The sequence below is a fragment of the Halichoeres trimaculatus genome, unplaced genomic scaffold, assembly GCF_033239565.1.
Source record: "Halichoeres trimaculatus isolate MK-OKI-2021-1 unplaced genomic scaffold, fHalTri1.1 fHalTri1_scaffold_20, whole genome shotgun sequence".
In the NCBI taxonomy this organism is placed as follows: domain Eukaryota; kingdom Metazoa; phylum Chordata; class Actinopteri; order Labriformes; family Labridae; genus Halichoeres; species Halichoeres trimaculatus.
In genome coordinates, this window is record NW_027437198.1 from 3,182,363 (window position 1) to 3,209,098 (window position 26,736).

At 43.0% G+C, this 26,736-nt stretch overlaps 1 protein-coding gene across 1 annotated transcript; it reads right to left on the reverse strand.

The window, feature by feature from the left end:
• Positions 1–5,891: 5,891 nt before the first annotated feature.
• casc3 (casc3 exon junction complex subunit) lies at positions 5,892–26,736 on the reverse strand. Its single transcript, XM_074697309.1, has 12 exons — positions 26,504–26,736; positions 21,107–21,131; positions 20,914–20,969; positions 20,351–20,581; positions 20,040–20,188; positions 19,745–19,918; positions 18,063–19,006; positions 12,861–13,034; positions 9,235–9,333; positions 8,991–9,160; positions 7,424–7,630; positions 5,892–7,286 (listed from the first exon to the last, which is right to left on the reverse strand). The coding sequence occupies exons 1-11, from the start codon at positions 26,687–26,689 to the stop codon at positions 7,484–7,486; spliced, it is 2,355 nt and encodes a 784-aa protein (XP_074553410.1). The 5' UTR covers positions 26,690–26,736; the 3' UTR covers positions 5,892–7,286; positions 7,424–7,483.

Consider the following 26,736-nt stretch of genomic DNA (forward strand, 5'->3'; position numbering starts at 1 on the left):
TGGGCTATCACCATTAAGCGTGGCTTGAATAAGCGGCCACTTTAACCTTAGCTGCAACTCGTTCCACTAACAAGGCTCAGCTGATTTTTAGAGACGCTTATTCAAGCCAGGCTGATTCAAGCCAGGCCGATCCAAGCTGCGGCTAAGTGCACGTACGGGTAGATAAAAAGCACTGACGTGCCAACTGTCGAAATCACGAATTTCATGTCAAAACCAAGACTGGAGACGTTTCTCTCAGCTGAGAAAAAAACTTTTCATGGAGTTGTATGATGACTTTAAGGGGAAATTTCAAGAATACCATGCTCATGTGTCAAGTCAACACTGACCGTTTCTGCTGAGTTTGATGACCTTTTCTTCTCACCCTGAAGCTCCTCACATGGCTGTGGCCTGGAGGAGAATGATCTTGATTAAATTAAAGCTGTTCAAATATATATATATAAATATATATATATATATATATATACTTCATGTGGTGATGTTTAATCTAACACTGACTGAAACAGAAGAAAAAAACATGTATAGATGAGATGTCATTTTTTTTTATCAGAGATGATAGTGATACAGCGCTCTATATTTAAATAAGGGGGAAGACACAAAGTTATCTCACCATTTGGAATCACATTTACATTATCATCATGATGAGAACGGGCTGCTGGTAAAAGGAAGGTATTTATATGGAAAATCGTGGCTGTTGTCACCTTTTATATCACAAGACAATTTGTGTACTTTGAGGGTGACAGAAGAAATAAAATCAGATTCAAATAGTTACCACGAATGGGATCGAACCCACGGCAAAAGCAAAACACAGATTACTGCGTCCTTCACTCTAATCACTCAGCCACTAACTTTCCTGCATCAGGAACAGACAGTCGAGTATCTGACATGTCTTGATTCCTGGTTACTCCAGTCTAGAATGGCTTGGGTGTTACACCTGTCAAAGGATAAAGCAGGTGTCCTAAGGCGAGCTCAGGGAGGATGGAAACCTCCCGTGGAGCTGAAGGCCAAACGCTCGCTTGACTTTCAGTATGAATACGGTCCGTGAAAGCGAGCCTTCTGACTTGGGTTTTAAGCAGGAGGTGTCAGAAAAGTAACTAAAAAGTCTCGATTTATGTTTCCGAACAAGAACATAATTCATTATAGTTCTAGATTAATTTAATGTGAAGAATGCAGCTGACAAGGCGTCTTTTCAAAAGCTCGTCAGACCTTCTCTGAGACGCAGCTCAGGTAAGCCTGACCGTAAGCCTGCCCAGGACCAGGCTTGTTGCCCTGGCTAATTTACCATGGCTACCAAGCCACGCTAGCCCTAAGCCTTGCTTGCGGGACCGAACTCTCACTAAAGTTAGCGAGGCTGACTGAAATAAGCCAGGCTTCAAGCTAAGCCAGCTTTGTGGAATACCCCCCAGATCTTCTTTTTGACTCTACTTTTCTTTGTTTAAGACAACTTTTTACCAGATACGACATCATAAGATAAGGTATTTATCAAGAGTTAGGTAGAGCTACCATTTGAAACGTGACAACAAACAAACTTTGTCAGTTTGTACAGTAGTTTAGTTGCCAGCTATATTTAGCTCTACTCACAGCCCGGTGCTTTGAGACGTGTCTGTAATGTGTAACCTTAGTGAAGCCTGGTTATGTCCTGCCAGTGCTCATCTACCAGCTCCAACTTCACCAAGCAGAGCTAACGTAACCTCACTCTACATTTTATTGATAGACTCTCAAGTTTGAACAGACCGCTGCAGAATAACTGCTGCATTTTAGCCCGCATTTTAGCCTTTAGCTTGTGTTTTAGCCTTAAGCTCGTGCTCTATCTCTCCCTTTTTTTATCTTTTTTCTGCTCTTCTATCCTTTCTGTGTTGGACAGTTGGGCTCCAGTGTCCACCATCAAAACTACAAAATTAATCACAGAAAACGTCTTCAGCAGAGAAGAACACAGACCTCTCATCTCTCCACTAAACTTTGTCAGCTGGCGTGGTGTTGTCATAGAGATTTAGATGTACTGTAAATCAATCTGGTCCTGCTCGACCTGACCAGGAGGCTAAGCAGTAGCATTTGGGAATAACTTTTATTGGTGCTGATAACCTCATTTTAAAGTGTGGATTACAACCAGGCATATTTCTTGAAAGGAGACTTTTCTAGATCACTGAGAAGCTCCTTACAGGGACTTTAAAGTCACAAGGTTTGATAACTCTTACTCTTTCTTGTTTGATTGATTTGTTGATTAAAAGTGAGATCAAGTCATGGTTCCTGATGTAGAACCATCGTAGGCAGGATTCAGAGGATGACATCCCTTAGATTAAGTCCATGTTTGATACAATCTACATGAGTAAATTCCAAGCAGCAACCTCCAGTCTTGGAATATGAGACAAAGCGGAAGTGCTAAAATCTGCTGTTTCCCAAGTGTTCGCTTGAGGCTGGCTCCGGAAGTACCGGAGGTCACATACACACCAAGCCAAAAAAAAGCCATTTTCAAAGCAGAAATTAACCTATTTACAGCCTGGTTCAAAAAACGTCTCCTGTCTGAGTCGCTAATTTTACTACTGGTTTGATGCAGTCTATGGTAAATTCACTAGAGTGGCGGGTTTGACTGACAGGAAACTGTTGTAAGCTCGGTAAGCTTCACTTTTAATGGGATGTATCATGAAATAAATTTAAATGATTTCTTTTGACAGAGCCAGGCTAAAATTGTTCGACCGTCTCCAGTCTTTATGCTAAGCTAACATAACTGTGATTCAAAATAAGTCTGATAACTCTGAGTCTGGGTCCAAATATGACAGCACCTGACTCATTAGCAAATATTCAAGAGAAGTAGGGCACAGAGGACAGGAGGAAAAGGAATCATGAAGGTAAGGAAACATAAAGATATGAATGAAATGGAGAAAGAAAGGAAGGGAGAGAAGATAAAAACAGCACATCAAAGAAAGGACGAAATGCAGACAGAATGCCTTAGGAGGGCAGGAAGAAGGAAGGCCGGGAAAAGAAAGATGTAACAGAATGAAAAGAGGTCAGGCAGAGAGAGGATAGAGAGGGCGAATAATGTGAGCAATCGTTGGCTGTTACATCATGACTAATGAGCCAATCAGAGGGCAGAAGGCTTTCCTTCACCCCATTGTCAGAAAGCAGAGCTCTTACATCATCAGCCACACTCAGCTGTCAATCACAGCTCGTTGCCAAGGAGCAGCATGAAGTGACCAATCAGATACAGCAGGGAAAACAAAAACCTGACTTCTGACCTCCATGTCCCATTTATTCCTCTTCTCTTCATCCCTCTCTTCTTAGACTAACCCTTTCTGCCTCTGTTTTTACCTTTCCCTCCATCCCTTATACCCATCCCCCTTTTCACTCTCACTTCCCATTTTATCCTGTCCTCTTTGGTCTTCTAACATTATTACACCCCTTTTCATTTTTCTTTTTCTTTTCTTCCTTTTCTCCTTTTTTGTTCTCTGATCTTATTCATCTATCCTTTTCTTTTTGGTATCTTATTTTCACATTTCCCCTTCCCTTTTCCTTCTTTTTTGGCATTCTTTTATCAGACATGAGTTAAAAAAGAGATGAAAGAATGGAGGAGAACAATGGTCCAGGGGGAGTGTTTCATGTTTGGATGCAGCTCCAGGTCTTGGACTGAGACTGTCTGTCAGTCAGAGGGTTAAATAAATTAAGCGGTCTATTCCTTTAACAGCTGAGCCCCTCTTTGTGCAGCAGCTGCTGCTGAATATTCAAAGAACATCTTCTGCAACCTGATTGGCTGTTAGAGCCTGTCAATCACACTTTAATACAAGAACCTCCTTCCTTTGCCTCTCTATATTCATATTAAGGAACAGCAGAGGTGTGTGTGTTTGTGCGTGAGTGTGTAAAATAAACCATATCCTTGGTTGAGTTTTTTCAGAACAGAGTTAAAGTAGAGAGGAAGAAAAAAGATAGTGTATAAAAAAGGGAAAATATGTATGTGTGTGTCATTAAAACAAGAGAACCATCCAGCATCATCTCTGAATCAGAGTTTTCATGAGAAACTGTTACCTATCTACCTATCTATCTATCTGTTACCTAAATGAATGTGCTGCTTGTTTGCGAAGTGTCTGTAAATAGCCCTTTGACTTGTGTATAGCTCTGCTATATACAGCGTTGTTTAGTTAATGTCACTTATTTCTGTTTTATTATTTATTACATGTTCTGCACGAAGAGGAGAGCTGTGCACTAATTTTGTTGTGCTTATGTACTCTGTACTAATGTTCAATGACGACTCAGGGTTCTAATTTTGTGGCGCAGCGCAGGGGGCGCAAGCCTGGTGCGGCCTGCACAGTGCTGATTTTGTGTGACGCACCGCAGTGCACTGCCAATTTGACAATTTGGTAGACCGTCTGCGCAGAGATGGGTGTGACTGCGCGCCAGGGGGAGGTGTCGGCATATTCATGTTGGCGCAGTGACAATTTCATGCCAAAAATAGCGCAGAAAGTGCACAGAAAATGCGCTGAAAGCTCGCCAGCTCCAACCTGGTCTATTCTCAATGCAAAGAGGAGCGCACCCTCAGCAGCTGTAATTTGGTGACAGGTGCACATGTGCGCACATGTCAACAAAGCCTCAGAGCCAGGTTTCCAGAGTGTCAGGCACATTTTGATGCAATAAACAATCACAGCAATCACTATTTAATGTAACCGTCTGAACCAGCATAGACATTTATATCTATATTAACTGTCCCATCACATCTGATGTCAGATTAAAGCCGTTTTTCATAATGGAAAGTTAACCTGACGGCAGCTGGAAGTTTGATGCACATCTTACAATTAAACAATAAACAGCCTTAACATCTGATACTGAGTATATATCTGGCTTCTCTCATTTCATTTTATTCAAAGAAAAGAGGGAGAGAAAAGACGAAGAAAAAAGAGACAAAATAATAGATGTCACTCAGGATTCACCCGTGATTTTCCATATTTCTCTGTTTTAGTCTTTATTTTTAACATGATCTAAAAAGATGGAGTACATTATTGGAAGGAGGATGAGGCGGAGACACCAGGAGAGTATACAGTATATCACCAAAGGTTTTGCTATTTGGCGATGACAAACCAGGAGTGCAGGTGGATCAAAAGTATTCTGAATGGATAAGCCAGCTGTGTAACTGTCTCTTCATTTTGTACTCCTATTAATGACAAGGGAACAGATTAAATCTGTCCCGGGAGCTGGCCCACACGGTGACGCACTTCGAGTCCTCCGATGCGCCCCGCTGTTCATTCTCCAGCTGCAGGGACAGCGGCTCTGACCGTCTCCGCTACCAGCACTGTTTCTGCGGTGCTGGGGATCATTCAGACCAATCAGACGCTGCGCCTCGGCTTTTCTCCTCCCTCTCTGCCATTTGCGTGGAGGGAGGCATGGACGCGCACCCCTGTGCTCCTCTGCACCTTGACTGCGCCTCTCTTGGCTCTGCAGGAAACTTGCCAAGTGCGCCGGTCACACCCTGTCCGTGCGGCGAAGGCCGGCGCAGGGCAGGTGCGCCTGTGCTTGGTCTACGAAATTAGAGCCCAAAGACTCTAATCTAATCTAACTGCTAAACTCAGATATCTGTGGCACAAGGTCCTGCAGTTCAGCCATAATGTAAAGAATCAATAAAGGAAATTGTCAAGTATGCAGGGTAATGATGTTGATGGATTATAATTAGTACTGTTAGGCTCCACTTATTGAATTATTTACAGGATTTTTAATCTAATTAATCGCATTTTAATCTCATATGTGCTTAAAGTCCACAAATAAAGAATTTAAATTCTAGAACAAGAAAAGATTTGGAAATCCCATTTTGTTCAACTGGCCTAAATTTAAATGTCTGTGTAAGTCTGTGATGTGCATAGACATCCATTCCATTGTGGGCCAGAATAAAAAGCAGGTTAAAACACAAGCCGTCAGATTTCTCTTTTTTTATTTGACAACAAACCAGGAACATTCTTTAACTTGAATAGAAAATGAATAACTGGAAAAAAGGGAAAATGGAAAAATACACTGTAACAAGCTTTTCTGGTTAATTTCAACTCTGAAACGTCTTTAATCTATTTGCAGAAAAGAAGTTAGTTGATGCATTCTATAAAGTGTTTTTTTCACTGTGCCTTTGAGGGTGTTACCACATGAAAACAAATAACTCATCAATTCTCTCCTGCATTCACTAAGAACAATAAAAATAAAAAACCAAACAGCATCAAAATTAAACAGTGACATTTGAAAAAAAAAAAAAAAAGAAAACAGAAAGAAGCTTTAGTCACACAGCTCCTTCTTTTCTAAATCAAATCCACCGTTAACATTCGAGGTCCCTGCCGATGTGTTTTCAATCAGAAGCTGAGTGCTCTGTAGCTCTTAATATCATTAGAATCTGTTTACTGCTCTACTCCATCTCTTCAAGCTCCTATTTACACATTGAGATCTCTATATACAACAACCAACGGAGAGAAATGACAGCAGAATAATAACCATTATTAAATTCTTCTATTTCTACAGAGAGAAAATGAACTGAGGATAATTCTGATAACTGTTTTAATACTTAAGCGACTCGTGTAAATCTGATCCTCCCAGGATGCAGCTTCTTCAAGGAATTCTCTCTTTTATAGAACGACATACTGGATCTCTGACATCTGGACAAAACAGGACATTTGAAGACGTGTTTAAAACTATTTTCTTACATTTCATCCACTCAGTTATTATATGTTATAGCTCTTTCACTATAAAACTGTCTGTGTGAAGGAAAAGAGATCCATACTATCAAACATTGTCTGAAACAAGACGGTAACACGTAGAATTTTCAAGGAAGCACCGAGTCCACCAAAACCACTCACTCTGAAGATAAACTCTGAAGTTGCTGGGCTTTGTTCTTATCTTGCTAAACTTTAAGGGTAAAAAAAAGCATGAGCCCCTTATTGGTCAAAATCAACAGCTGATGTTTTTAGGATTCAGAAAATAAACAAACAGAAATCCTATCTACGATCCCAATATCTCTTCCTTCAGCTCAGAGTTTTTCTGCATCTGTCTCCATGACATTAAATGCTTCAAAGTGGCTCTAAAGGGTTAGACTTATCAGGCAGATGGTTTCAGGCTCAAAGACACATTGGTAGCGTTGAACCTGTGAGTTGCAGAACAGTCTGTGCATGGGTGAGCTGCTCACTAGTCGCCTGAAAAAAATGAAAAAAAAAAATGAAAAAAAAAAAAGGGGGAAAAATCTGGTTCCACCTGTAGTCCGTGTTCTCATCCCTCCCTGGGTGTTTGATGTCTGCTGTTCTGAGACCGTACTCCTCACTGACCCTCTTATCCCGCTCCTGCAAAAACAGTCAACATCATTTCCAGTCAAAACATCCTCAGAGAAACACCCAGAGGAGAAGGAGGAGAGGAGCCCCAGAGGCTCATGTCCAAAGACTGAGACAGGCCAAATGAAAAGCAGAGCAGAGCCACTCACCTATACTTCTGTGTTCAGAGTGAGGCTGAGACAGCGAGACGGAGAGGGGTGGGAGCGGGGTCACTCTGAAGCAAAGGGCACCTCTGGAGGGGGGGGCTTGACAGTTACGGGCTGAGACGTGCGACGTGGAGGTGAAGGTTTGGGCTGAGCCTGCTGCTGCATGGTGTCATAGTACGTCACACCTCCGTACGTCACCTGGGCCTGACCCTGAATGACACACACACACACACGCAGACACACAGGATTAGTTAGGGTCGGCCTGAGCAGAGGACACCTTCTAGCAAGAGCTAGAAGGTGGAGGGCACTATAGTTTTTCGTCAGTTTCTTTCTTATCATTGTTCCGCCCTTTGCGTTTCGTCAAATTTGACCCCCTAAATGTGCTCAAAAACTCACCAAAATTGGCACACACATTATGTAGGTCCAAAAATTAGATAAAATTAAAAAATTATCCCCCGACATCCCATTATAAGCCCTGTACAGCAAATGGGGCACACAAAAACGATCCTAGCTCGGGCTAGGAATGTCGTAGAGAGATGAAACCAACACCAAAACGTTCAGCTCACCGAGACGCAACAAAATCATATGCTGATACCCCTGACCTATCTCCAGGAGGAAGCTGGCAATTTACCTTTCAAAATAAGATTTTTATTTTTTTTTTACCCTTTCTGCAAAAATTAACTTGTCAAAAACCAAAAATGGTACTGGCTTGAAAATTGCCTGACATGACAGACCAGACCCTACCCTCAAAGTCGCCGACCGCTTTCGGCCTTCTCCATGTAAACAGATGAGGAGAACACGTTACAGCTCCACACACACATCCTCCTAGTGCAGCATTTGGGCCTCTAGAGAAAAAAGTAAAACTCTAAGCTTTAAAAATTACATGGCTGGATTCCTGACAAAATTTCCTATAAAAATATGATATTTTTACACAGATTAAGTCAACATTCTGGCCTATAGGACAAGTAGTTTGGACTTTTTAAAAAAAAATAAATCCTCTATTTTCCGCGCTCTTGGCCTCGTTTTGTGACACATTTGGGCCTCTAGACAAAAAAGTAAAACTCGTACAGCTTTAAAAATGCCAAAAAATGATTCCTGACAAAATTTCCTACAAAATATGATACTTTTTACACAGATTGGGGTAAAATTGTGGACTCTGTGAGGACTTCTTTACATTAGATGGCTGATAAACTCTCACACTACACTCTAGTTAGGAGTTCCATGCATGCAGCTCATGTCACTCAGCATAGCAGAGGATATGTTACCATGGTATCAACTGACTCCCCATTCTCTCAGAGCCATTAGGCTCACTTCCACCTATGCACACCAAAACAGCCCTAACTGGGGCTAGGAATGTCGTTGAGAGATGAAACCAACGCCAAAATGTTCGTCTCATTTTGTTGGACACATTGGAGGGAAAACCAGCCGGAGCCCGAGGACCCGTCTAACGCTGCTTGCAGCTTTAATTAGGGTTGGTTTCTTCTTTGCATTGAGCTCCCATCACAAAATGTGCCTTTACACGTATCAGCCCCCTGTTAATTAGATCAACAGTAAGCACTCGTTAACTCACCTGTGGGCTCGGGTACATGGCAGGGTAAGGGAAGGTCATGACCCCAGGTGGAGGGTAAAAAGGTGGCGGCAGCAGCTGCTGTGGTGGTTGCCCTGGTGAAAGGGAAACAGGGGGGCCTCCGTAGAGGGCGGGGTTAGGGATCGGGCCTCCTGATTGGTGGGGATGGAGACCTGAGGACCAGAAGTGAATGTCAAACATTGATCAACCTAAAAGTTGTTGTTTAAAAGAAGAGAGCTGGACTGACCTGGGTGAGGAAGGTGCATCTCTGGCTGGACCAGCATGCCTTGTGGTGGTATGGGGGCAGGGCCTTCCCCATGGGTGTAGATTGGTCCCTGGTACGACACTGCAGGATGGAGGGAAATGATTTAAAATAGGGCTGAAGGATTTTGGAAAATAATCCAATTGTGATTTTTTTTTAACCAATATTGTAATGGCGATTTAGCATGTGATCTTTGGGGGTGATGTTTATATTTTCATTATTCACTCAACACAAGCAATAAACTGTTCTACAGTATGAGAAACATGATAAAGGATACTGTCAACATATAATCTACATGTCTACAAGTTATGATGAAATGAGATAAATTGGTGCATGAATTGATACGAATAACGTATCTTTATTTAACTACTACAATTACAGCAGAGTATTGACTGACTGATTTAACTTCAAGCCTTGTAGACATGTAATAAAATTATCAATTTCCTTGAACAACACCAGAGAAAGGAACACAGCACTACAGAACAACAGGCCTGGTATGACCAATAATCAGAAAAATAAATATGAACCCTCTCTTCCATGAGTCTCCCACTAAATAAAGTGAAGAAATGTGAATAAAATCAAATCTCTGGCTCAACCGCTGAAATATGTCAACATGTGAAGTGCTCTTTTATAAAATGAAAAAGAAACAGTGTGTAAACGTACACATCAAATGTATAAAATTCTCACCGATCTCTCATCAGTAACAAAACACAAACTAAGGTGCAGAAATGTAAATAAAACAGAGTTTGGCTCAACCACTGAAATATGTAAACCTGTAGATTACAGTTTTTAACTGCATTTTTTTTATTGCAGCCTTTGTGATTTGAAAATTGCATTCTATTACATTGCGATATCGGTTTAAATTTGATGAATATTTAGCTCTAATTTAAAACCACCTTAAAGTGATACTCTGGGATGGAACAAGTTGGGTTCTATCACAAGGTTTAGGGCAGAAATTACCCCTACAGCAGTGTTATTGTGCAGCAGAAGCCCAGGGCGCTCACACCAAACACCCCCTCTCTGCTCGTCTGCCGGTTTCCTCTGCACTCAGACGGGGCCATATTTTACTTGACCAAGAAACACAAATAAACGGACCCCCACCGAAAAATCTGATATCGGTCTGCATTCACGCTTTATTCAAAGTGAACGGCAGGTTGTCCTCGCACTCATAATCACTCATCTTTACATTGTTATTGTATAATTCGTCCTAGCAGACTACCTGTGTTTGTTTATATCTGGCAAGCTGCGCGCGGACTGATACACTAAGCAGCAGGCACCTTTTAGCCAGCTGTGGCTCTGTAGTGGAGGTAGCACAGTTTTACGACAAGATGAGAACTAGAGCCTCATTTAGTGGTGTTTTTGTGTGAAAGCAACGCGCCGAAAGTTTTCTACATAAAGCGTGAATGCAGACCGATATCAGATTTTTTCAGTGGGAGTCAGTTTATTTGTGTTTTTGGTCAAGTAAAATATGGCCCCGTCTGAGTGCAGAGGAAAGCGGCAGACGAGCAGGGAGGGGGTGTTTGGTGCGAGCGCCCTGGGCTTCTGCTGCACAAAATCACTGCTGTAGGGGTAATTTCTGCCCTAAACCTTGTGGTAAGACCTAACTTGCTCCATCCTGGAGTATCACTTTAAAGACATCGACCCAATCCGAGAGCAGTTTTCTCTGGATCAGACACAGCACAGTGTTGTTGATTTAAACCTCTGAATGTTGATCTTGATTTTAACAAGGCTGTTTCAAATCAAAATCAACAATCAGAGAACTCACAGATTTTTTTTTCCAGTTTATTGAAACAGTTTTCCATCATGAATTGACAACAACCATTTCACCATCTTTGGATGAATCACAGTGTGGGCTGTAATAAGACATGAAAAAAAAGTACTGTTCTGAGAAAGCCTGGTTTGTAAATGTGGGAGCAGAGATGAGTCCTAAACAAACACATCAAACTGCAGAGGAGACTGATGATGGTTAATCTTTACTGACCTCTGCTGGAGAAGAGGAGAAAGTGGAGCACACAATGGCTGGTCTTAAAGGACCTGACTGACCTGCTGGCCTCAGACTCAGCTCAAAATGGGAATTTTCCTTCATGGCCTGTCATACCTCTCAGGTCTTTTACCTGAGTGATGCCGTGACTCATTTCCTGCTGTCAAACAGAAACATGTTGGCCCCTGGTCCACACCAGAGACTATATATAAAGTGGATAGTGTGGCTCTGCTATTTACCACTTGACAGTTTTGAAGCCAAAATACCCCCATCATAGATGCTGCCATTGGCAGCCAGAGTCTGCACAGTAGAGACTATAAGGGACTCAGAGAGAATCTGATTGGAGCCAGGTGACAAAAATAATAATTATTTTATTCATGTCAGAGTCTAATCTCTTCTTGGCTCTCCCTCCTGACATAATTTTTCAATCCCTGAAAAAAAATACACTCGTATATCAGCTGGCAATCATCATTAAATGTGATGTAAAACCTTGTTTTTACCCTCTTATGACTAACGAAAATGAAACTTTTCAGGAAAACGTAGACTTGAATACAAGGCAGCCAACCACCAGGGGGAGCAGTTTTTATGGTGACCTCACTTAAACCCTGTTTCCACCAAGCAGTCCAGTTTAGATCAGTTTGGTTTGGATCGGGTTGGATCAGTTAAGCTTGGCCTTGTTCGCGTTTCCACAGCCAACTGTGCCCCCTCGTGGTAGGCGGTGTATAAGCTGGATGCTGACAGCAGTGTGCAGCGCGACACAGTATACCCCACTAATAAATAATAAATCCAGCAAAGAAGAAAAACGCGACACACTAAACAAAGAGCAACGATGGGAGACATCCAGCATTTTGTTCTCTGTGATTGGGATGTAGCTCTTTGATACAAAAGTGAAATCAAGCCTTGTTTCAGAGGATGCTGTTTGCAACCAGGAGAAGTGCAGCCGCTGTCACACGGTCAGGTGATGATTTTTTCGACCAACCAACCGTCTGCAGTATTGCAGCTCCACCTCCCGAGAGCGGATTGCTTCAGTCTGGCACCCATACGAAAGGGTCTCAAAAAGTGGGACGGCTCGTCTCGGTTATTTGGGGATCTGTCCCGGGTTTAGTCAGTGAAAACGCCACAAAATGCTCGCCGTACTGAGACAAACCGAACCGGCATGCTTGGTAGAAACGCGGCTTTGGAGTCTAGCACAACGTCAACGTCCATTTTAAATATCCTGCATTTATGAACTGAGATATTTAATCTTTATGCAGCATGAGAAACTGAACCGAAGTAGAAACATTCAGAGAATAAAGCTGACTGTTGCAGATTTGATGTTTAAATGGTATTCTGGTAATTCTTAAACTCAGATCCTGGTTTTAAACAGATTTTCGTGAAAAATTTCACTATCTTTCCATGAGGATTTTTTTGACTGTGGCAATGATCAAGCTGTGATGCACTAGTTAGTTCTCATCTGATTTGGGACGGTGGACTGAAAGTTTTTATGCGAGTACCTGACAGGCTCAGATTGATAGTCTAGGTGTCAACATTTCAGAAAGCTCCTACAAACGTTCTCACTGAGAGCAGCAGCTGAATCACAGCGCAGCTCAGCCCCATGCTCTCTGAGTCTCATGTCTCGTTTTGATCTTACTGGGTTCATAGTAGTGTCCCTCCATCACTCCTAGGTGCATGGGAGGTGCCTGTTCTGGAACAGCTCTCTGGCGTTGGGAGGAGTAACGTTTGGCCCGGTTGGAGGCAACACCCATCTCCTCCATGCTGGAGAACTGAGGGGGGCCACCAGGGAGGTGAATGGGGTTGGGGAGACCTGCAGACAGACAGACATGGGTTTGAATGTACGAAGTCACAGGTAGAAAGACTGGTCAGAATCATGATCAACAGTTAAATTACACATTTGTTAGAGTACATGAAACAATAAGGCCTGTGTGAATGTGTGAATGTGGTGATAACACAAAGTGGAAATTCTCTGTTACAGATAAAACAAGTCAAATGTTCGATGCAGCTCATTGGAGTGAACGTTTGGATCCAACAGTTTTCTTCAGACACAGATCAGGGGAGTTTAAGTGTGGTGACACCTTTCTATCAGAACCACAAGGAACTGTTTCATTGATGTGTGCTCCAGGAGCTCTTCTGTTGGGTCAAAACACAATGAGCCTCAACTACTCATGATTCTGTGTCCTCTTGGGAGGGATGGGTACCTTTCACACATGAAACGATACGGTACTGATGCCTGGTACCTGGCAATCGGTACCAGTACTCAACAGTACCAATTTTCGGTACTTTTTTGTGCTTATTTGGTAAAGAAAAAAATCAATTTGTTTAACAATATTTTTTTTGTTTTTCAATTTGACATATTTTTTCTTAAATATAAAACCTTGTAATGCTGTGCTCATGTCCAACATGGGACATCGGCTTCTCTTCCACTTACTGATAGTCACAAGGATGCATTTAGCTACCTAAACATGGTACCTTCTGATTTTTCCTGAATCGGTACCAGGTATTTTTGACAGATTTTGTTCGGTACCCATAAAAGTACCTAAATCGGTTCCCATCCATACCTCCTGGTAGGCACAGACCCCTGTGACCAAGAGCAGCAGCAGCATTTAAAAATGCTCTGACAGTCATTGACACATCAGTAGCCACGTATACATGGACCCAAATATTCCGCTTTCATTCGGTTTATTTGCTGAAACGGAAATAATTTAACCTTTGTAAACACCTCATTCCCAAAGAAAAGTGTCAATCTGAATGGACATTTAATCGGTTTCACAGGGGTGGAATATTCCTTTCCCCAAACCGATTTAGGGATCATGTGTCCACTCAGACGGAAAGTTGTCAGGGTACGTTCTTTTAGTGCATGCTCAGATATGACGTAAGACGCAACTAGAGACATTCCTCAACTTTAAAAATGGCGGCGAGCCGTCAGCACTGGACTGCTGCTGGAAAGTTTGTTTTTGATCCAAACTTCGAAAGAAATGAACATAATTTCAAGACTGGACGGACGAAAAACTCACAATATGGAGTATTGCAACACCGTGATAAACAAACTGTCGTCCTCCAGCTTTGATAAACCTCGTGATGTTTACGTTTTTCTGCGCATGCCCCATTGACTATTCTGTTTGATTATAGCGGCGCATGTAGACCAGAGATAGGAATATTCCTTTCCATGTATACTAGTGTTTTTGGAAAAGTAATTTGGAAAGATTCCATTCGGAAAGATGAAAAACTCCTCATGTAACCGTGGCTACTGTTTGACTCTTGTTGAAGTCACGTCAGTCCACTCTCCTTGATTCAGACCCATCAAATTAAAATACATGTTGTGTTCTACTTAACTCGTTACCAAAAACGCTCCATCAGTGTTTTCCACAGACTAACATCCAAGGAAGTGAGTGGAGCAGAAATACAGCATGAGTCGTGGGTCAGGTTAAATTACCTTTTAAAACTTTTGCCAAGCTCTTTCAGGGGCCGTTAACATGATGGTTTTAGGAAGAAACCTAGAAGTACTGTTGAGTTTCGGCCTCTCATTTACACAGAAACCCCGTTCTAGCCCACCTAAACGCAAACTTTTGAAAACTGCCTCCAGAGTGTTTTTTTTTTAAACACTGCTGCTGGCATTTTCATTGAAAACGCCTTTATCATGCTTCAAGCATGTACATACAGTAGTCCAACCGAACTGTTGTTCCGATCGTCGTGGTCTCCCATGTTGTGCTTGTGCTGCTCAGTCTGCTGAAGCTGCTAACTGTCTATGAACAAAATGTGCATCTGTTGCTCCACTTCTGCTCTTAGCATTCACCAATTTACCAGATGACCGACCCAACTCTACTTCAGTGGAGATCTAACTGTGTGTTCACACCAAAAGAGGCAAAAGAGGCAATCACGCCAGAAGTTCATTCATTTTCAATGAGAGCCCAGCGTCCAAAGCGTCCTGAGCGGCCAAAGCGCCTAAAGAGGCACCAGATGAGAAGTTGAGCCTCTGTCAACTTTATGGTAATTAGCTATGACGCGGTTCAGCGGCAAACGGTGGCAACCAATCAGAGTAGAGATGTCCTTCAACCGAGCGGGCCTAAGGAACAACGCATGTAAAGCCGCGTTTCCACCAAGCAGTCCGGGTCGGTTCGTCTCGGTATGGTGCGCTTTTAGCGGCGTTTCCACTGACTCATCCCGGGACGGATCCCTAAAAACCGAGACGAGCCGTCCCACTTTTTTGGGACCCTTTCGTATGGGTGCCAGACTGAACCGATCCGCTCTCGGGAGGTGGAGCAACACACTGCAGACCGTTGATTGGTCAAAGAATCGTCACTCACCCCGACAGCGGCTGCATTTCTCCTGGCAGCACACAGACTTCTCTGAAACGAAGCTTGATTGCACTTTGTAACAAAGAGCTACATGACAATCACAGAGAGGACGAAATGCTGCATGTCTTCCATCCGTGCTCTTTGTTTACTGTGTCGCGTTTTCTTCTTTGTTGGATTTAATAGTGGGGTAAGCTGCTACGGCGTCGCGCTATTGTTTACTAGCTGCGGCTTCCGGCATGCGGCTTACACGCCGCCCACCACGAGAGGGTACAGTTTGCTGTGGAAACGCAAACGGGATCAGACTTAACTGTCCCAAACCGTCCCAAACCGTACTGAACCGACCCGTACTGCTTGGTGGAAACGCAGCTTTACTTCGGTTCCTAGTTCCGTCTTGGATACAGGAAAGCTCATAAACTGTGTTCGGGCTCATCATATTCTTTTAAAGTCTGCCTTTTCAGCTACCGCGACCAACAACAAAAAAATCACGGAGGTGGTAGATTGCTCTGGTGAGTTAAAAAAAATAGCAGAAAACAGCGAAGTGTAGTGTAGTCTGTGGCAAAGACGTAGCCTAGCCTAACATGCTAGCATTTCTTGCTTCATCTGAATGAGATGACACCAGGGCTCCAGACTAACATTTTTCAGTAACGATCTGAGGTTTATGCCGGGGCCCAGGTTACTTTTATTACCAAACAGTCTGCCGCTGGATTGGTCCATGGATGGCTTGGTACCGGACTGTGCGCTGGGATCTGAATGGACGCCGGTAACCTGGTTTTCACTTGCCCGTTTTGAGCTACCTTTTTTCTTCCCTGAGGATTTATCTTTTGTTTCTTGTGGATCAACGTCGTTTTGTGTTACGGACTTAAGAGGACCGGAAAAAACAGGATTAAAGGAGCGTTTAAAATAGTGTGAAGGACAGCTTGTATTTTTTCATTAATTGGGAACTTTTTCATGATTTTGGGTTTATGAACATTGAGATTATTGTTTTATTTTGGTTGTGATTTATTTTGGAACGGGGAATACGCACGAGCTGCACAGGTGTTTAATTTATTGAATAAAAGATGGACATTGAGTCCGGCTCCTGGGTATTTTTCTTTAGGATTATAAAAGACACGCGCGCACACACACACACACACACACACACACACACACACACACACACACACACACACACACACACACACACACACACACACACACACACACACACACACACACACACACACACACACACACACACACACACACACACACACACACACACACACACACACACACACACACACACACACACAGCAAATTCGCAAATGTGCGCTCCTTACCACCACAGAATTTTTGTATATTTCAAAACTGTAAAAGTTTGATGTGGTGGATAAATCAATATTATCTTCTTTGTAAATTGCTTCCTGCTTGTCAATCCGCTCGTCACTGATTAGATGCTGATTTTATTATGTTCATGCTTTAAACTGAAGTTGAACAACAGCAAGCAGCTGCTGCTGTGAAGAAGTCTGCTGTGCAGCTCCTTTAAATGACAAGCACGGTTTTACTCTGACGTCAGTCACGTGACGAGCGGCCAAAGCGGCTAAAATATTTAGCCGCTTTGGCCGCTGTACGCTTTCTCAGGCGTGCTTGCCACTTTTGCCTCTTTTGGTGTGAACGCACAGTAATGAAAATACTTTTGGACAAGACAGTTATAGCACCAACTACTGGCCTGGCATGTTACTACAATGTTTTCAATCCCTCAGTATTTCAGTGTACACCCAGATTTTTCTTCACTGTGTTTTTGGATATTGGGGTGACACGTCATGTAAATCTTCTTCATGAGAAGTTTCGTGTTGTAGCCTGTTTCTAACACACTCTTCACGAGTTTAAGGAGAAGGACTGAAATCCACCACTATCAAGTTGCTATGTTTCATTTCTGGCTTCCTGGTCACATGTTGTTGAGTCACGCCTCTACTGCCAACAATCAAATACGACAGCAACTAATTTTGTGAACTACCTCAAAACACTGCACCCCTGTCTCACAGCTCTTGTTAACTGGGCATGTATATACGTGGAGGCATTCTGAAGTGATACCAGATCTAAAATAAAATTTACAAAAAGGCAAAAACAGAGATTTTGTTGTAAAATGACTTCGATCTTTGACTTCACTTTTAGTGGATGAAGTTGCTGTGTCAGTGTTTTTGTTATATTTATGGTTCACACTTTAACAAAGATAAGAACTTTAGTATTTGAAAGTAAAGTAGCCACTTTGACGTGTATCAGGAGTGTAGGTATTTAGTAATGACATTTGTGTGAAGATATAAACTTGACAGGAGTTATAAAAACCACAAGTCCGGCTTGTTTTATACACGTGTGATCGGTCCCTGCGTTTTCCTCTGACCTGTGCCGTACATCTGTAACATGTCTAAGTATTTTCACTTTTATAAAACGAGCAATAAAACAAGCAATGGATACTCCTGAATGTCCTGAATGGCTTCACACAGAAGATAAGATTCTGACGTGTCTGCTTAAGACCAGCTGGTTAACACCTGTGTTCTCACCTCTCATTTCAGAGCGCATGTAGGATGTAGGGCTCTGACTCCAGCTCTGTCCTGCCAGGCTGAGTCGAGCAACATCCTGGTCCAGCTCCGTCATGGCTGCTCCTCCTCCTCCTCCTCCTCCTCCTCCTCCTCCAGTCTGACCTGGGCCTTCTCCTGCCCCTGTCCAGCTCTTCCCTCTCACGCTGCTGGGGGATGAGGCATTCCCTCCTGCTGCAGACTCCTCCATGGAAGGCTGTTTGCTGCCCAGATCTGCAGGTCGGGAGCGAGTCCTGCGAGCCAGAGCATAAGATTTACGCTCCACAGGACGCTCTACGGGAGGTGAAGCCTCCCGATTGGTCGCTGTGGTTGCTGGTGACTGCAGGGCAGGGTCAGTGTTGGAGGAGGGAGCAGCCAATCCGGATGTAGATCTGTCCGCGCTTCCTCTTTGTTCCTGATGCTGTCGCCGAGGTGACGCAGACTGGTAACCAACCGTCTGAGAGGCTGCCATTGCTGCCGTAACATCACTGAGGTCCTGTTCTCTAGCGCCTCCTTGGCTGACCTTAACATCCTCAATGACCACAGAAGGACCCCCTCTCCCCCCACCAGCAGCTCGCCCTCCCCGGCTGACCCGCTCTCCTGTGGGGTCTGATGGGGCTTTAGGCCCCTGGCGTTCTCTGGGATGTGTTTGGGGTGGGTTTGATTCATCGTTCCTGTACTGAGACTGAGGTGGAGGATACATCTGACCCTGGTGAGGAGGTCGGCTGCGGGACGGGGGAGGTTTGGAGGAGTTGCTGCCACGTTGAGCAGAGGAAAGAGGGACAGAGGGAGGTGAGGGATGGCTGGATGAAGGAGGAGGAGCCACTCCCCTGTTGACGCTTCCTCCTTCTCTACTCTGCCAGGATCGCACCGCCCGCTCTCCTCCTCCATCTCTCCATCGCTTGTCTCTGCTTGGAGACGTGTTCTGTCTGTGAGTGGACAAAGACAAGCGTTTTAGATTTACACAGCGTTTTATTAATGAGTGGGATCAAGTCCCTCAGAGCTGTGCTGAGAGAAGAACAGCAGGTTTAAAGGTGAGCCACAGCTCTGGCTGACACAAACAGGTCTCTTGGGATTTTGAGATCACTTTAAAAATGTCTGTGAATCTTCTTTGAGCTGATTAAGCTTTAACTTCCAGGAAAAAAACTTCACTGTTACTAACGTGATGACCATATTTAAGACGGCGTATTGGGGCCACTAAAGAAATAAAATAAATACATTTTCGAGAAAAAAAATCAAAATTTCCGAGTTTGTGATCTACTGAGAAGTCAGAGTGGACTGTAAGCTGTAATCGATTGCTCTGGTCTCTGCTGCAGAAGCGCGACATTGGCTGTTTACTTTTTTTCATTCCTTTAATAAAATGCTCCTGTGGAGGAAAGTTCAACGACTCGCTATTTCATTCTTTTATTAGGGCCAAATTTGCGACTTGATTAACTCGCAAATTGACTAGTTTATCAAGTCGTAAATTTTCCACTTAATGAACTTGCAAATTTTTGAGTTTCTAAAGTCGTAAATTTGCGACTTTAGAAACTCAAAAATTTTGAGGTTTTTTCGCAAAAATTTATTTATTTTTTTATTTCTTTAGTGGCCCTAATACGCCATCGTACATATTCGACTCGTCCTGTCATTTCTTTCTGATTGCTTCCTTCAGGTTCCCTGCAGCTCACCTGGGTCTGCGCTGTCGGTATGTTCGGTCTCCATGCCCGCCTCCATTTCTGATATCATAACCGTAGATGGCGATGAGCTCCTCACGGCTCTTTGGCGCCTGTTCCTCTTCTCTGAACCTGTCGTGCTCCCAGCGACCCTCGTCTTTCCACAACTTCCTGTTTCTACCTTTGGGTCTGAAAAGAAAAAGAGTGACAGGCTTGATGATTTTAGGTTTATTCCCACCTGAAAACCTCTGTCAAACTGAACTTCTTTAGGAAATGACCAAGTCAAGGGAGGATGTGTGATGATGTGTACCTCTCTTCCTCCTGAGTGTGTCCCCTCACGTCGTGTTCGAAAAACAGACCCTTCCTCGGGATGTAGGCTGGGTTCTTTCGGTCTTCGTCATCATCCAGCTTCTGACCTGGCTTCAACCCTGCCTTTGTTTCGGGATCATCTGTGGACTCCTGGGTGTGAATGTGGGTTGATGCAGTGATATAGAAAACAACATAATGAGAGCACTGTCTTAATGTTTGTTCCTGAGGCTAGTCTTCAGTGAAAGCGGTGCTGACAAAGAGCAGAAATAAAACACCAGACAATGCATTAAACAAATGGATTCTGAGTCTCACCTGTCCATCTCCGCTCTGTCTCTCTCCAGCGAGGTTTCCTTTCTCCTCAGCCTTACTCTCCTCTTTACTCTGCTCTCCGCTCTCACCCTCTGCCTTGTCCTCCTCTTCTTGATGGTCCTCTTCTTCCTTTTGTGTTGGGATGTCAGCAACAGAGGATTTGGGCTCGATGGCTGCTGCTGGAGCTTCTTCATCACTGAAATGCTCAGCCTCCTCCTCCTCCTCCTCTACTCCCTAAGTAGAAAGGATGATGATGTTTCAGAAAAAAAGTCCCCAGTTTTCCATTCAACAATCACTCCTAAACTTGTTGTCTGAGTTTCATCGTTTCATGGTTTTTAATGGGAGATGCTGCAGGCCCAGATATTGCCGCAGCTGTTAAGTATTATGGTGTAGTATTTATCATGAAACCATGATTAATGCTCAAAAAATAACAGTACCACTCAAATCTCCCAGTGCATGTCCAGTGAGAGCTGCACTGCCAGAGGTTTGACAGAATTTACCACACCAACGCTGCTCACAGTGAATACAGTTAAACATGTGTGAGTGTGATGCAGCAAGCGTGTTACCTCTGAATGGGAGCCATTTTCCTCTGGGTCTGCACTGTCGTAGTCAGAGAGAACAGCTAGATAAACAGAGACAGGAAAAGAATCCTTAGACATGTGAAGAAAAAGGCAACAGGAGATGGCTAAATATGTCTGCTGGTTGCAGTTATCAGATTTTAGGTTGTGGGCTGGATGTTAATTTGAACTGATGACTCACCTTCTCCTACTCCATCTTCACTCTCCTACAAAGAAACACACAGATTAGCATCACTGCTACTGTTTCAGCAAAGCTTTTATCAGAAAAAACTTAGCTTCACAAATAGAGTGGCTTGTATTTGAGTATGTGGTTACCAGGCCTGTCACGATAATCAATAAATCAATTAACCGAACGATAAATAAAAACGTCCTCGGTAAGTTTGCCAGCCTCGATTAACTGACACGTGCAGGCATGTTTGTTTTCACCAAAGAGGCTGAATGAGAAGATGGCTCACTACGTCTATCTTTCCTAACATCAGGGTGCATAGGTTCTATAGCGGATTTAGCGGATTTATAGCGGAGTGAGCATCTGTCAAAAATGTGATCTTTGGGGTGAAGACGGGGCTGCTCGCGCATACACACAGAGAGAGCTGAAGCGAGCGTCCTGAGGGGTAAGGAGGAAACACGCTAATATGAGTGATGGCACGAAAGATACGGTTCTTAAGCCGCCTGCCACAGTCCCAGTGTGGGAATATTTTATTTTTTATCAGAATGAACAGAGTGTGAGCTCATAAACACCAACAAGCTGATATGTCGCATTTGTTTGAAAATAGTGGCGACGAAGAAGAAGAAGGGGAGGTGCAGCGGAGCCTTGTTCTTTGACAATCCACTCTTACTGAGGCTTTTGGTCTGCAAAGTAAATAGAAATAAAAGCGCCAAATGGTGGGCGCTCAAAGACAGCTACATTGCCAAAGAAATGCAGCCCTTCAATACGGTTGAAAGCCAGAAATGTTAAAAATGTTTGACAGACAGTACGGATTGACTGGGAAAAAGGACATGTTACAAACAATTCAGGAACTGTATAAACTCCCTTTTATTTAAGCTATAGTTTTTATTGTTGTTGTTGTTTTTGGAGTTCTGTTTTTTCTTTAGAGACAGAGTCTATGTTTTATTGTTTTTGATTAGTATTAATTATTTTCATTGACATGTATTTTTTCCTAAAAGAGAGTCCATTTCATTTTCATTGTATTTTTTTCTCTTTCTTGTTTTTGAAATTTATTTTATTTTTTGTTTAATTTATTTTATTTAAAAGATCCTGATTTTTAATTACAGTTAAATACTCTGAAGAAATTAAAGTTTCTTGCTTTTGATAGGGTGTACTCACTTTATTATCCTATTTATCATAATTACATCAATGAAAAAATTGAAAAAAAAAAATCAAAATAATATTGACAATAATATTGTTTATCGGCAATAATATTTTGGAAAATTATCGTCTAGTAAAATTTGTTATTGTGACAGGCCTAGGCGGGATCATACAAAGAGCTTAGCAAGTCCTAATAAGCAAATTAACACAAAAAAAACAAGCTTATAGTCACTAGGCAGTCTTGCCAACACTGCAAACAACAACTTCATTTCCCTGTTTCCTGCTCACACGACACATGAATGACCGATCAGAAGCGAGAACTAGGGGTGCACAGATCACAATTTTCTGGCCGATCACTGTCCTTAAAAAGCCATACCAATTTGGGCTGATCACGATTTTTACCTATAGTATCGAGATGTTGCAGCGGATGGTTCCCTTGGTACTGCACTCTCTTGTATTTTGTGAGTTTTGTGTGTTTTAGTGTACTCTGCTCTCCTTCTCTGGTCACTTACACCAGGGAAGAGCTCATAAACATTGGCCTAATATCTGCTACAACATTATCACCAGTTCTCAATGAACCAGGGAGTTCTGCAGATGTTTTGGTTGGAGGAGCAGCAGCTCTGTGGAGAACCCTCAACCTATTTCGAAAGAGACTCTTTCACAACCCCACTCACCCAAACAACGTAATTATTATTTCCCCTACTACTTAAAGGTAGGGTAGGTCATATTTTTTAAGCTTTTTTTTTTAATAACTGTTGAAAAGTCATCTATACGCTTGTAGCAAGTCATACACATAGTGCACTGACACTGTGATGAGAAATGTCTGTGGTCTGTATCAGCAGCTGGGCAGAGATAAGTAAGATCGATCATTCATTTCGTTCCAAAATGAATGATTGGACGAAAATCCGGAAATGGTGTTACGCTGCGCTCTGCGCGTGACTGTGAGTCTTCTGAGTTTAACGCAACAGCTGGACGCTACTCAGTCTGTATTGGGTAAACAATGGCAGAGAAAGCACAGATGGAGGTCAGAGCCACTTCTTCTCTGAGGCGGAAGAAGGTTGTTGAGAAGGGGACGACTTAAAGGCGTTCGGATGCCAAGAGAGCAAAACTCGTGTAAACAGCTGAGGGACTTAAAGGGATTCAAGAGTGACGCCAATGTTGTCGAGTTTCTGCTGGACAGGTAATCCTGTGATTTGACTTAATTGTCTTATTTTATTCATACATCAGCAGGGCTCGAGACTGCGACCAAGATGGTTGCATATGCGACCTTTTTTTCGGCGAGTACGAGTAAAATAATCATCTAGTCGCGCTTGTGCGAGTGTATATGTTTTAATACTTCATCTATCACGGGCACTGTACAAGACATTGTGGTTTGAATTCTCCCTCTCTTTCACTGGCTCAGTCAGTCTCCTCCACCTGAACTCTCCCCTGTTCTGAAGAGAATGTGCCCTCGCGTACACACGCAGCGCGTGTGCGCATCACACACCAACAGATCTTCACAACGACAAGCGTTTCCCTTTTTTAGAGTCAGCCTTCTCACTGTAAGATTCACGCTGCTGGAAACTCTCCTGATTGGAGAGGATGCTACGTTAGAGCAGAGCTATGTTAGTTTAACTCACGACATATCATGTCAACACCAAAAAAGAAAGATAGAAAACAGCGAAGGCTCTGATAAACTCTTCATCAACGAGTGCTGCACTGTTATCTGTCTCTGTCTTGAGAGGTGTCCTGCAGAGTCTTTGGATCAAACCAACTAAGAGAGAGGGGGTGGATGGTTTTTGAGTTTCTATACAACACCCAAGTACATGACTTAATTTGACTCAGAAAAATATTAGAGCTCACAGGAGCAAACTTAAAGTTGAGGGATAATCAAGACAAATCACAAGCCAGGAGACCAGCAGGAGAAAGGGTTAAAAAATGGGAGACTCCCTCCATATTCAGGAGTGTTGACAGCCTGCCAGTAACGAGTTTATGTATGACACAGATTGATAAAGATCAAAACTAGACGTTTACTGTATCATTTTAGGTTATTTTAGTAAGTTTTGTGAATTCACTAAAGAATTTTATTCATTGTTTTTTGTAAAGCCTCGTTTCTATTTTTTATTTTATTTTTTCAATGAAATAAATAAATAAATAAATAAATAAATAAATGGTGCGACCAAATCATGTGCCTGTGCAACAAACTGAGAAAGTTGGTTGCACCAGTGCTGCCAGTGAAAAAGTTAGTGTAGAGCCCTGATCAGGTAGCCAGCGATACAAATCATTATCACCATACATTATCACCATCACTCACAAGGAGTAAAAACAATAACCTGTCCCAGCGGAACAACATGATGTGGTGCTGGACAGCGCTCAGGCTCCATCCTCAGAACAAGAGTCTATAAAAGGCATTTTGTAGCTACATGTTTGTTGGACAAAAAAGTGAAAACAAACTTAAAGCAAACCAGCACAACGCTTGTTGTACCTTTCCCATCAGCAGAAACACCTGCTGACATGACAGCGGTCGATCCAGCCGGGCGCACCGGAGCAGGCTGCTGCTTAAATAAAAGTTTAACTTAAAACAAGAGCCAATTCTGGGACTACTCAACCTGAAGTGTGCAAACAAAATCACAAAAAGTTCAAAAAAAATCTGCAGCTTCAGCCCATCATTTAATTGTTTTATCAAATTGGCCGAATTTGGAGTGTTGGCTGATGCTGATAACGTGCAAATAAAATTGTGCATCCCTTGGTCTTCACAAGTGCCAGGACTAACCGTGAAACCTTTAACACCAGCTATTAGCTATTTCTGTTTTAAGTCACATCTTTGGGACACGTAAAGGAGCTTTGAAAATCATAGATTTGCCTCTTGAAGTAAGACATACCAGCTGTAGCAAATCGTTTGGTCTTCCTCTTTGACGACAGTTCAGCTCTGAAATATACCTCCTGAATGATGATACCCGCAGAAAGCATAAAATCACAGAGCAACCAAAAACATGCTGAGCTAGAGTAGCACATCAGAAGCAGCCTTTCAGCATGTAGCACCATCTGAAGTGCTACGTCTGCACAAGAGAAGCAGAGAAACACCAATTGATATTACATAACAGGGAAATGTATAGATTTCATGGGACACTTGGTAGATTTCTGACACCTTTTCTTAGCGTTGAATGGTAGCAGTATGTAACAGTGGCTAACCTCAACGCTTCTGTTTACACTTTGTATCCGCATTTGACCAAATGGATCTCGCTCCAGATGAGTGTATGTCGCTGTTGGTTTGATCCGTCAATATTAAAAACAGACCAAACACATCTCTAAGGCATTTTAAGCTGCTATAACGTGTGTTGGACGTGGCAGGATAAGGCCACGGAGCAGCGCGGTTAGCTGGGCCTTCGTGGATGCCAGTCAAACAAAAACTATATAGAGCAGCTTCACAACAGCACATGCTCAGAGAAATACATTGATCTAAAAACTGATCCAAACTAGTCAAACTGCAGCCGAAAAATACTCAACATACAGTCTAAAAACTCCAGCGATGTAAATACCAGGGGATGCAGCATTTTCGGTGTTGTGGCCAAATGTGTGACCCTGTTAGTGTGTCCACACGTTTCATTTTCCAAATTAAGGAGCATGTCACATACAAAATATCTGTTTGAACGTACCTACGTTGAAAAACACGAACTACACAATATAACTTTTACCCATGTGTGTTGACCTAACCATGCTACGATCTGAGGACTGATTTAACCGTGCATTTACAGTCGCATAGTTAAGGCTGTTAACTTGGTTCCCTTGAGCAAACGTCACTTAAAGGCGAAAATCAAAGTTTTTTTTCTACGAATCAAAATAAAGCGCCCACATAAAAGCCCAACGAAAATGCTATTGTGGAAAAGTTTTGAAGGAAGCGGAATCTGCCACCAATCCCAAAAGGTGTTATGACGAATAAAGCTACCTGTCGAAATGCGCTCTCGGCGGCTCTTCTCGTGTCTGCGCGCGCAGACCTATGATCCTCGGCGTTTCTAGCACTCGCTAATGTTGTACGTTACTCCTCTAATATTAAACTGAAGGTAACGTGGTGGGGTTTCAAAACACGCCTCACATACTCTTACAAAACAAATGGAGTGAGAAGGGTTGTAATGATAATCGATCCTGTACCGTGAACATTATTTAACTGGGGGCATCTGCTCTGGATTCGCGCGTCTGTAGCACTTAACAACAATGTCACAAATCTTGACAGAACACCAAGAGACGCAGCCGTCAGCTCGGAGAGCTAGCTGAGCCTCGGACTTAGCTACTCACACACTCAGACTCCACGTCACTTTTCTTCTCCACACGGGTTGCTGCCGGCTCTGGCGGGTCGGGGTCCCTCACTCGGCTCTTTGTACCTGAGGACCCGGACCTCCCGCTGTCCGAACCCGAACCGGACTCGTCGTCGTCCTCGCTGTCCTGGGACGCGCGCCTCCTCCTTCGCCGCCGGTCCGCCATCTTAGGTCTCGAATGATTGGAGCCAACCGGAACAAGGCAAGGGATTG

Bases quoted from the DNA above. Each gene is read 5' to 3' on its own strand.
- casc3 (XM_074697309.1), bottom strand. From the start codon at position 26,689: ATGGCGGACCGGCGGCGAAGGAGGAGGCGCGCGTCCCAGGACAGCGAG. The intron at 20,189-20,350 runs GTGAGACTCAGA...ATTCACACCCAG, and splicing joins GACAGAGCGGAGATGGACAG to GAGTCCACAGATGATCCCGA. The intron at 7,631-8,990 runs GTGAGTTAACGA...TGTGTCATTCAG, and splicing joins CCATGTACCCGAGCCCACAG to GGTCAGGCCCAGGTGACGTA.